Source organism: Gouania willdenowi, chromosome 10 (genome assembly GCF_900634775.1).
Source record: "Gouania willdenowi chromosome 10, fGouWil2.1, whole genome shotgun sequence".
Taxonomy (NCBI): Eukaryota; Metazoa; Chordata; class Actinopteri; order Blenniiformes; family Gobiesocidae; genus Gouania; species Gouania willdenowi.
Window position 1 is genome coordinate 28,781,110 of NC_041053.1, and position 12,055 is coordinate 28,793,164.

Consider the following 12,055-nt stretch of genomic DNA (forward strand, 5'->3'; position numbering starts at 1 on the left):
ATCTGATTCATTGGTGTGAAATTTTTCTCTCTTCTCTGCAGAATCTTTGTTTCATCTTACCACAGTTTTTGTACCAGTTCTTCTGCGGCTATTCACAGCAGGTAAATATGTGACACATTTTTGTTCATAAATGCTCTGAACCTGAAAATGAACCATTTCCGTAATAAATCTAAAACGTGTCAATTATCCTGAATGTCAGTGTTCGCCCCAGGTCACAGTTTAAGTTTGCATACATTCATCAGTGGTACAATATCACTGTGATGCACTGGAATATGAGTATTCTACATTAATTCAGGTCACAGTCTCTAATCAGTTACAGCTTCCTGCATCTGAACTATCTCACCCAAAGTGAGAATGGAACAGACTGATTTCATGCAAAACAGTTCCACAGTCCAGCAGCTGGGTGGAGGGTAGAGTATATTCTAAATAGCACAGTACACACCTAGTAAACTTTTCTTTAATTTATTAATAATAACTACAACAGTGTATTAGGGCCACATGAAAATAAAAACAAATCTGAGCACTATGAGAATGAAGTTTTAATATTTAGAGAATAAAGTTGTAATTTTATGAGAATAAAGTCGTCATTTTATTAAAGTCTTAATATTGGAGAGAGCACAGTTGACCGAGTCAAATTCCTCGTGTGTACAACATACACTTGGCGAATAAAGATGATTCTGATTCTGATTCTGATTTTGAGAATAAAGTTCTAATTTTATGAGAATGAAGCCGTATCTTAAAAAACTCGTAATGGTATAGCGCTGAGAATTCCCTGTTGAAGTGAAAACAACCAACACCGATAGCCCTTAAATTGACCACTTCTCGTAAAATTATCATTTTATTCTCAAAATATTACAACTTTAATCTTGAAATATGATGTCTTTAATCTCATCAATTTACGATTTTATCAAAATATCACTTTGTTCTCATAAAATTATTCTCAATATATTACAACTTAAATTTTGTAGTGCTTAGATTTTTTTTTTTTAATATGGCCCTAATACGCCATCGTAAATAACAAATAAATAGACGAATAGATCATCATCCTACATACTGTATGTAATTTTGGTTAACAACTCAGGTCAGAAGTGGATTTGTTTGCACACCCTGAAAATACATTTGATCGGTTTATCTTTTAATTAGTATTTGAGTTATAACATATTGAACAGTGATTTGCAGTCAACTGATTAGTTTTTAGAATCATTTATTGTTGTTCCTCCAAGTTTTTCACATGTGCTGCATTTAAAAAGTAAAATATCTTCTAAGTCTCATCATATGTTCGTTTCCCTTTTTAATCATTTGCCGAGAGGATTTTTCATTGTCTTTCATGCTGTTACCCTAATAAAGATCTTTCATTGTAATGAAAGATCTATAGAAGCTTCCTTAGTTGACCTGCTTTACGTTGACGTCATTGTGATGAAGACCCCTGGTAGCTCCACACCACCTCTTCCTCCTGTACCAACCCTATTCCTTTTAATCCTTCCTCCTGCTCCCATCCCACCCAGCCCCTGTATGATGCGGCCTATCTGACGATGTACAACATCTGCTTCACCTCTATGCCCATCCTGGCTTACAGCCTCTTGGAGCAGCACATTGGCATGGAGGTTCTCCTGTGCAATGCTACCCTCTACAGGTAAATATGGGAATTTGTCATTGGTGGTCTGCAGTTTAAAAAAAAACAACATTTTGGCACAATTTTAACATTTTACACAAGCTCATACATACTCACAAAATATTTGCAAAGATCTTAATCATGCAAGTGCATCAGACAGTAACACATAACAGTCTATGACTGTAGTTACTGAAATAAACTGCAGAATAATCCATTTAAGTTCAACTTACTGTATATACCTTTTAATTTTAGCATACACATTATTTTATTTTTCACATACATTTTTGTTTAAGTATGGTTTTCTTTTTATTTGTTTATTTTGTCTTCTCACAAAAGTTAAAAACTAATATTTTTCTGAAAAAAATTGATGAACTGAATTTTTAAAAATGAATGTGGACAACATGAAATTTGGAAAAAAAAAAAAAACATTGTAGCCTTGTTCTGTTATGCATGAATATTAATAAAGAATATTAAGACTTAGTTGTGAGTTTTGGTTTTTTTCTTTTTTTGGTTTTTCAAAAGCAGATTGTGTTTCTGATTTACTTACATTTGTTACATTTTTTTTTAAATTAATGAAGCTGGTAGATGAAAGTCATGAATTTTGACTTTTTTCAGCGACATTGCCAAGAATGCCATGTTACGCTGGCCACCGTTCATTTACTGGACATTACTGGGAGTCTACCATGGCCTGCTCTTTTTCTTTGGTGTTCGACTTTTGTTCGGAAACCTTGCCCTGCCGGACAACGGCCAGGTTTGATAACAAAGATCTTCTTTAAACTATTTGAATTGCTCAGAGGATTACGGTACATTGATCCGATGTGATTTCCTTCTTCAAATAAAGGTTTTTGGAAACTGGTCGTATGGAACGATTGTATTCACCGTTCTAGTCTTCACTGTGACTCTGAAGGTAGTTATTTTTACTTGAAGTTAGTTTTGGTGTTAGATTATTTTTTTTCATCAGGATTTTTTTCTTTCTGTTTTGTAGCTGGCTCTGGACACACGACATTGGACATGGATCAACCACTTTGTCATCTGGGGTTCTTTGGCCTTCTATGTGCTTTTCAGCCTCTTCTGGGGAGGAATAATATGGTCAGAATAGCCTCCACACTAACCTGTGCTTATTGTGCTTTTAAAAACAAATGACATCCGGTTGATTTGTTTTTGTTGACGCTGCGATGCATTTATGAAGCGTAACCTGCGGTATTTCCTCCTCTGCAGGCCTTTCCTGAGCCAGCAGCGTTTGTACTTTGTGTTTGCCAACATGCTGAGCTCTGTGTCCACCTGGCTGGTCATGATTCTGCTCGTCCTACTCAGCCTGTTGCCAGAGATCCTGCTCCCTGTGCTCCGCAAACCCCGCGGCCCCCACGCACGACAGGTACAGCTGAAACAAACACGCACACAGACTCTTTATTTCTGAAATAAACCTCGGGAAAAACTATAAAATAAAAGGGGGTTGCAGCTCTGATGAATTCATCCAGCTTTTATTGAGGTAGACTGAGAATTAAATTCTTCAAATCGGCAGGGGTGTCTCGAACCGACTTTGTCATTTCCGATACATACTTCTATTAGATATTTTGTAGCGTATAATGCTATAAAAGGCTTTATTAAGTGATATGAAATGGAGAAAAATATAGTTAATAACAGTAGGTATAAGGAAACACAAATCTATTTTTTATTAACCAAAGGATTGCCTATATTTTACAATTACATAGAATGAATAAAATAAATTAGAAGACCCTGAAAAATCAGAATCAGAAGTGCTTTATTTATACCAGGAGGAAATTACTTTCTTACAGAGGCTCGAGAATTTTACAAATGAAAAGAAGGAACACTAAACAAAGAAAATAAAAAGTACATAATTAAGTAAAAGACCTAATTAAATAATGATTAAATACAAATAACATCAAAACCAATTAAAACCAGACTGATTTAATCCGATCAGTTTTTGTTTTTTGCTGACATCAGACTGATTTCTGATATAAATATTGGATTGGGACACCCCTGGTTTTTGGATGGGAAACTTCCAAAAACACTTCTACGATTAACTTGTAGATTGTAGAAAGAACATTACACTCCTATGTCAAGGAAAGTTAAATATCATGGTTTGTTGTTTTTTTTCTTTAGTTTGTATCCAAAGGGTGTTTTTTAGGCTTATTCATGAGTTCTGTTTCCTCCCAGAAAGGTTAACACATTTTCCAAATGCCCTAGAATGTTTGGGAAGAGCTTTTGGGTGTATCTCACTCCTTGAAAATTGTTTCTGTCTGGTCTTGTATATATGAGAAAGTTAATAAAACAAACCAAGTGGCTGTTAAATTGTTGAAGGGAACCATCTTATGAGGACCGAATGCTTTTCCCTATAAAATGGAATAGCTGGCACTGAATCATGCTGTGTAAGGATTAGAGTCAGTCTAATCATAAGGAAGGTTCAATTTTAGTTACATTTTTTAAATCTTTCCCTAGTTTCCAAACCAGTGCTGTTTTTTTTTTCTTTTTTCCTTTTAACCTTTTCTATCAAATCTATATAAAATCTAAAACAATGTTTTCCTCTTTCCTTTCCTTGACTGTAATTCCCTAAAGGTGAAACATCACCTTCCTTCCTCGGGGACGTCTACTATCTTCATGTTGTCACAGACCGCTAGCACTCACAGCTTCTCCTGGAGTGACTGAGGTCTCTTTTTTTCTCCTCTTTGTCAGCATTCATTTCTAATTCCCTCCTGCAGCATATTTGTTTCTGCCAGACCTGCTTGTTTCCCACTTGTTGTGTCTCCTTCCTCTCCCACTCATTGACTCCTTCCTCACTTTAAAATGTTATTTTTCCTTGTAAATTCTTCTCTTGACCATATCAGGTCAGAAAATTTGTATGTACCACTGCAGCTCTAAAAGCTGTTATTTTAGTGTTATTTAAAGTGGGAGGAGTTGCTTGCGTGGAGCTCTGGCAGCAGTGTGGAGCAGGACAGGGTGTCTATGCTCTAAGTGTGCAGTCAGGCTTCTTGCCCAGTCGTTTTAAAAGTCAAAGTGTCCTCCCTGCTGCCTGTGACACTCCAATGCCTGCTGCCTTCGCATGTCTCGTCAAGTGACTGCAACACGTTAAAGCACCCAAACTTATATGCATGTGACTCTGACCCAAAATCTCATATTTCCAGCAGTTTTCCATGGGTGTAACCAGGAAAGGAAACCTGTGTCATGTCTTCAAATTCAAGTCTACAATTCTTCCTAAATAGACACTCATCGTGTACCTGTTGTCTTTCCAAGTCTTTGTCAACCAATGTTGTGTTTCTCAGTATGTGTGTTCGTGTGTGTGTGTGTGTGTGTCAGTGCAGTGATGTCGCTGGTTGTCTTTTGCCTCACCCTTTTTAGAAGAAGATGGTTGAGTCGAGCGAAGGGGGCCTCCAGTCTCCCCGGTCTCCGGCCAGGCCCCTGCTCATGAGAACCTTTTCAGATGAGTCCAATACTGTCATTTAAACAGGTACAAGCTCAACATGGGGCCATTTAAGCCAATCAATGACTCACCCACCCCTCCCCAGCCAACTATCCTGGTCTCTAACTTTGAGTTTCAACTCGATAATTAAAGACTTTCACTTGTGAGCTAGTTCTAGTTGGCCTAAAAGAAAAAAACTGCACTGTTGACAATATTTTCGCCAAATAACAAAGCATTTATTGTAAGATGCTGAAAATTCATGTTTTTTTTAATGCATGCTGCTTTCAGCCTGGCCATGGCTGCACAGCATGTACTCATTCCTGCATGTGTTACTGAAAACAAGCTTCCCGTCATCTAATTTTTTGAACTGAAGAGCCTGTATGTGAAGTGTCTGTCAGTGCTGGTGTTGCTTGAAAACATTACTTTTTGCTGATGTTTATTGGTTACTGCTGCTAACATGCTGGTTTGACTGGTCATCCCCATGCGTGTGCTGCACATCCAAACCTGTGTGGTGGTTGCTGCCTGCTTCCGTGTTTGATGAGAGCTTTGCTTCAGAGTGTGATGTCATGTCGGCTTAACCTCACCACGTATGCTGCCCGTGTGGTATTCAGAGGCTGGAACACAGCCCACAGAAAGAAAACACATTCACAGAAATGTAAACAGGTGACATTCATATTTACCACTGTCAGAGATAGAGGTTCAATCAGTACAATTTGAAAGATAAAAACATTTAATTGATTCTGGTATTATTAATTACTTTAAATGAAAACATGGTCATTATTTCTATTGACATTTCATGTGTGATTTTAAGATTGGTGATTGGTGTTGCTGTGGATTGCATGGCAAGAACGGCATGCATCGTACTTTCAAGAAACATATCAGTAATGTCTGCAAATTATTATTAATATTATTATTATTATTATTATTATTCCTATTATTATTATTATTATTATTATTATTATTATTATTATTATTATTATTATTATTTATTTAATCTACATCAAAAACTCATCTGAAAGCCATGGTTTAAGCATTTTGCAAAGATGCAAAAAAAACAAAAGGAGAGATCATATCGCTTTCTATAGTAAACAAGGTAGAACAGTGTTTTTGATCCTTTTAAGTTGTGAACTCATGTGGGGTCGCCCAGAATTCAATTGAGGTCACCTGAAATGTTAAGTAATGACAAAAAAAAATACTGATTAAAAAATAAGTTTTTAACTTTTTCAAATTATTATTATTATTTATTTAAAATGAAAACATTACATACAATCTAAAAAAACCCCCCTCCGTTCTATACTTTCCATATAACACTATAACTTTTTCAAATATAGTTGTAGTCCAAATAGAATGCAGTATAAAAATATCTGAGCTGGTGCATCTTGTCACCTTGTTTATCCTGGCTACTCGTAACACAGTATATATATATATATATATATATATATATATATATATATATATATATATATATATATATATATAACAAACATGATCAAAAACTAAGTCTAGAAAAAAAGATGTCTATGGGGTCGCGACTCAAAAAAGGTTGGGAACCACTGAGGTAGAGACTATTATCTGTTCAATATTTTTATGTAATTTATTTACAAAGTAAATACTGGATTTGAACACCCAACCTATGGATAAGAAGACAACCCCTCTACAACCTGAGCCACCATTATCCGTAGGGTAATCACTAATAGTAAGCATTGATGAAGGCAAAAAAAAAATTCAAATGCCAAAAAACAGAGAAATGGTGATAGTAATGCATAAAAAAAGTCAAAAATAAATTTCAAGCAACCTAAAATTTGACTTAAGGCTATAGTATGGCATAAAAAGGGCGAAAAAATCTGAAACGCCAAAAAAAGGATCTAAGGCTATAGTAAGGTATAAACGGGGAGAAAAAACATTTCAAATGCCAAAAAATGGAGCTAAGGCTAAAGTTAGGCATAAAAATGGCAAAATGAATTAAAACGCCCAAATATGGAGAAAAAGCTATAGTAAGGCATTAAAAGAGCGAAAAAATTTCAATTGCTTAAAAATGGAGGTAAAGCTATATTAAGGCAATTTTTTTTTTTTTTACTAATCCTGGCTTCTCGAGTTTTTATGTCTGTATGCACAGAAATGATTATTCACCACAGGGATGTAAATCATCACAATGCCACAAAGTCTATTAACTTGTGTTTTAGCTTTATCTCTTTGTATTTGGTTTGCAAAACAACAACAATTTAAAAAAGGTTTCATATTTGATGATGTTTAACGTTGACTAACGTAATACGAGTACTAGTGCATGATCCTATTGGGTTTTTGTCATCAACTTAAATTATTTTCAGTTTAGTCAAAATTTGACAATATTCAATTACTTTTTTACATGTTACTTCTGAGGTGAAATGTCATTTTCAAATAGTTAGATTTTGTGTGTGTTTTTGTGATGTGTTTTGAGTTCTCCTCCCCACTTTTCCTGTCCTTCTGATTTCTAACACGAGCACCAGGCTTTTTCAAACCAGCGCCCACTTTATAACCGTGCCTTTCTGTTCCCCCTGTATAGCCGTCTCAGGGTGCTCTACTACCAGCGTCCAGGTAAATGACAGAAATGGATGAAGCCTTTTGTTTTCGTTCTGCGCTGAACCGATCAGTACATTTGGGTGAAATTGAGTTTTGTCTGTGATGGAGGAAAACGTGTAATCACTGGTGTGTAGTGGTGGTGTATTTGTGAACAATCCCTGTTTGATCTCAGATGATTGGTGGTGATTTCAAGCAGTCGCAGTCAGGGTCGGGGTCAATTATGATTATAATTGTAATCGCGTTATTGATAATTAACTACAATTAGGGCGTGATTATAAATGTCATTGTCATTTTAAAAATCTGTTGCCGTTCTAATCATAATTGAATTGCAATTGAGTTCAGATAATTGACTTTGTAATTGTAAATGTCGTGGAAATTCTATTAAAACTGTCAATTACAATTTGATTAAACTCGAAACAGTTCTATGGCTGACACATGTAGTTAACAATGATTAAAATATGTTTCATATCAAGTCTTCCCACTACTTGTTGGTGAATCTTCACACCCTCTTGGCCCGAGTTGGGCTTTTGCATAAGACATTATAATCAATGCACTAAAATGTTAATGTAAATATGCTAAAATGTCATTGTTCACACACAGAAGCACAAACAATCATCAGAACTGAATAAGTTAGTAAAATTCTAATTGAACTCAAGTAATTGAGAATGTAATTGACTTTCAGGAGAAAAATAACAATTGTTATTTATTTGGGTAACACTTTACTTAAAGTTTTATACATAAGGCTGACATCACACTGTCACTATCTGTCATTAGCATGAATAAAGTGTCATAAAGGCTGTCATTAAGTGTCTTTCACTAAATTATGACAACTTTGGAGCTATGTTGACATTTTTTGGGGTAGGTGGATGGATCTAGTGGGGTTAGGGTAACGAAGGGTTAGGGTAATGAAAGACCCTTAATGACAGCCTTCATGACTAATGACAGGTGTCATGTCATAATAATGACAGTAATGTCAGCCTTATGTATAAAACTTCAAATAAAATGTTAACTTTATTAAATGTTGGTTACCGTAATCATAATTGAATTGTAATTGAACTTGGAAAATTGGAAACGTAATTGTAATTGACCCCAACCCTGGTCTCAATCTCGTTTTCTCCCAACACAATAATGAAAACAGAAAGCAAACTATCTTTGCATTTGTCTTATTTTTCTCAGGTTGCACCCGTCACACCACTGTCCTACAAGCACCTGAAGGAGGGCCAGTGAAGAGATGGAACAAAAAGCCTCCGAAAAGCAAACCTGTCGAGTGGATGCAGTGAATCTATATGATTTCAGTTGTTCTCTTGACCTTTTGTGTCTCTTTTCCGTCCTTGGCGGCTAAATTCTAAGCAAACCTACCCCCACCCCACCCTACGCATGTCAGCAGAGCAGTACCCTGCTTTACTTTTGATTGAACTCTGACAGGCATGAGGTTCTATTTTGTTACCAACCTTTGGAAACACCAGCGCATACATACATGGCTGCCTTTTCTGTAGCAGTTTGTAAAAGCCACAACCAGTTTGGTACATCTGCATGAAAGGATCCTCAAGAAAAATACTGTTTTAAATATATTCACAATAGTAACTATTTTTAGAAGTTGCCAACTTTTACGGTTATAAGTTATCTTTCTAAGAGTTATATTTCAGTTGAATTCTTGTTGTTCGTTACACGAATATTTGTTTTGTTTCTGATATTGAATCTGTACATTTTGAATACGCTATACAGATGTTAAGTCAATAGAGGTCATTTAACCACTCAATCCAAATATTGTGTTCATGTGTGAGAGATATTTAATAAGATTGCCCTGACAATGCAGCAATATTTAGAGTACAACCCAATATATTCCAGCCTCAGAGGTAGAAGACAAAACTAATATATTTTCTGTTCTGCTTATATTTTAAGAGGTTTATTCACCTCTGCTCCAAGCCAAAAAAGTTGCAGTTATGTACGTAGTCGACACCAGAGTGACTATAGCAAGTGATATAAGTGTGTGAGTGTGTGGATGCACGAGATGAGCTGAATCACAAATGCTCATATGTGCATGTCGTTGAAAACCAGAGTTACTTGAACTTTGTTGACGTAGTTTGGTCAGATTTTTACTGCAATAGAATAAGTTAAGATGGTTTGTGCTTTGTTGTCACTAAGGCATGATAATATCTGCCTCACACACTGTAGGCACACATGCACTAAAGCCTGAACGTCGCTATTTGTAATCATCACACGTTAAGTTTGTTGAAATCTTAGAAACAATCAAACAATCTGCTGAGTCAGCTCTTTTTCACGGCCTGTTTGAAAACTTTAGTCCTTTTATTTCTTCTTTTTTCCTCACGTGTCCGTGCTTGTTCTTCATACATTCCAAGTTGATTTCACATTTTTTGATACGGTGTCTGAACTTTTATTCTCTCTGTCCACAAAGATATATTTGCCTACATAGCAATATTTATTGAGTGTAATTTTATGCACAAATGTTCTATTTTTTAATTGAAATCTTTGTTTTTATCATAGAGATTGTTCCGCTTTGTGTCAGTTAGCTTCTTCAGTTAAAGCATGGACTTGGGTTTGTTATTGTTACCACTGTTAACACATCAGGTTCTGGCGCCGTGTCCGACTCGACTTCTCGGGCAGTGTTTATGCAGCGCAAAATCTACATGTAGTCAAAATGCCAAATGGAGATTTTTTTTCTTTTCTTTTCCAAACGATGCCTTTCAGTGTAATTTTTTAACCAAGATTTTCTGAAATGTTTTTCTGTCTTCTACTTGTTATTTTCTTTTACTTTTTCCTTTACATCCTGACTGCACTGTGTTAGAAATTTTGGAAACCGTAAGAGGACACACTGAAACGGACTGCCTACTTTGTGAACACACACACACATACACAAAAAAAAAAAAAAACCTTTAACTTGCATAAAAGAAATGCTTTTTTCAATGCTTTGGATATGTTTAATTTAATTTTGCCTGACAAAGAAAAGTTAACAAAGATCAGATTGTATTTTTAAGGCAACTGTTTCCAGTCAACTTTGTAAGAAAAAGAAAATGGAAATCTTAAGAAAAAGACGAGCATGACTGGCCCTTTGGTGGGTGATGGTCCTACAGCAGGGACTCTTTACCACCTCCAGCCTTTTGGGTCTCCAGCTTCAAACACTTCAAACCTCCGAGCTGAATGTACCTCTTTGAAATGATTATATTCAAAAATCTAAAAGTTTTCTGTAATAAAAAAAAAGAATGTTTTGGAGATAAACTGAGGTTTTTTGTTTTGTATTTCTATCACATTCATTGCATGTGTGTGAACTTGTGTTAGAGAAAATGTTGTGTTTTGGTTTCAGAGGAGTTTTGTGTGTATCTGACAGAGGTGTAAAGAGTACAGATATACTCAAGTAGAAGTACTGCTACTTGATTGAAATTGTACTCAAGTACAAGTAAGTCATGAATCAAATACTCAAGTACAAGTAAAAAGTAGCTCAAATAAATAGTTCCCCCCCCCCCCCAGTGTTTATTTTTGGTAATAAATCTTGCCACGGTTTCCTTGCAGTAAACATCTCATGTATAAACTTAAAAAGGAAGAGACTAAATCTTGCAAAATAGGAACTTAGATTATTTTTCACAAAGGCATCTGTATGAAATGAAAGGTTTGTCAAAATGTACAATTCTTAAAAAAAGTAAGTTAACACCAAGGAGTTCAATTCAAAATGATTTAAAAGATGCTCAGGCTCTAACATTTATGAACTCTAAAACTGAGAAAATAACCTCCATTTAATTCTGTTTTGGTGCCGTACATAATGTTTAATCTGATTGGTCGGCTATGATGTGATGCATTTGATTATTGTCTGGTCATTGAATTTTTTTTGTAGTTTCACAATGTTTGTTGATCATTTTAAAACGAACAAAATAATAATTTACTCAGTAATGGTTGGGTGTAGAAATGTAACAAATTACTTCTTTTAAAACTGATTTGACAGTAACTCAGTTACAGTAACGTGAGTGTAATCTGTTACTTTCACCTCTGGTATCTGGTAAAGGGAGGGTTTTTTGTGTGTGTATTGTGGTGTTGGGGAGAGTTTATAATGTGCACATTGGTCCATATTAAGCAGATGCTGTGAAGTAATGAGATGACTGAGTGAGGCTAAGCTGGATCAGCTGAGTGGCTGTGAATTACGATTCTCCCTTTGCTTCATGTGTGGCCCCTCTGTCAGGAAAAAAATCAAATATTCAAACAGCTTCACCAACTGAAGTGTGAATGAGCGTTGTGGACTGACTGTGGGCTGAACAGTGACATGTTGAAGGGAGCTTTGTGATTCTGTGTGCACAATGAGCCTTTATATTTGCCGTTTCAATACAACTGTTGTGTGTTAGCCACTAAAAGCTTTGTAATGGTCAAACTCAGTGACTGTAGGTGCAGTAGATTTCTTCTTTAACCCTTCCGTTATCCTGGGGGTCAATTTGACCCCCGTTCAATGTTTATCATTCAAA

General features: G+C 35.7%; 1 protein-coding gene across 6 annotated transcripts in view; it reads left to right on the top strand.

Moving 5' to 3' along the window:
- The window catches only part of atp11c (ATPase phospholipid transporting 11C (ATP11C blood group)), a 55,187-nt gene extending 44,368 nt beyond the window's left edge, over positions 1 to 10,819 (top strand). For 2 of the 6 annotated variants that reach the window (XM_028459315.1, XM_028459318.1), the window contains exons 23-31: positions 42 to 101; positions 1,506 to 1,633; positions 2,228 to 2,363; positions 2,454 to 2,519; positions 2,598 to 2,701; positions 2,831 to 2,987; positions 4,970 to 5,078; positions 7,573 to 7,604; positions 8,766 to 10,819. In XM_028459315.1, the coding sequence (XP_028315116.1) occupies positions 42 to 101; positions 1,506 to 1,633; positions 2,228 to 2,363; positions 2,454 to 2,519; positions 2,598 to 2,701; positions 2,831 to 2,987; positions 4,970 to 5,074 (756 nt within the window). In that variant the 3' untranslated portion in view covers positions 5,075 to 5,078; positions 7,573 to 7,604; positions 8,766 to 10,819. Of the gene's footprint in view, positions 1 to 41; positions 102 to 1,505; positions 1,634 to 2,227; positions 2,364 to 2,453; positions 2,520 to 2,597; positions 2,702 to 2,830; positions 2,988 to 4,189; positions 4,281 to 4,969; positions 5,079 to 7,572; positions 7,605 to 8,765 lie in introns of those variants that run through there. The other 4 variants (XM_028459316.1, XM_028459319.1, XM_028459317.1 and 1 more) reach the window with 4 other exon arrangements.
- Positions 10,820 to 12,055: the final 1,236 nt, after the last annotated feature.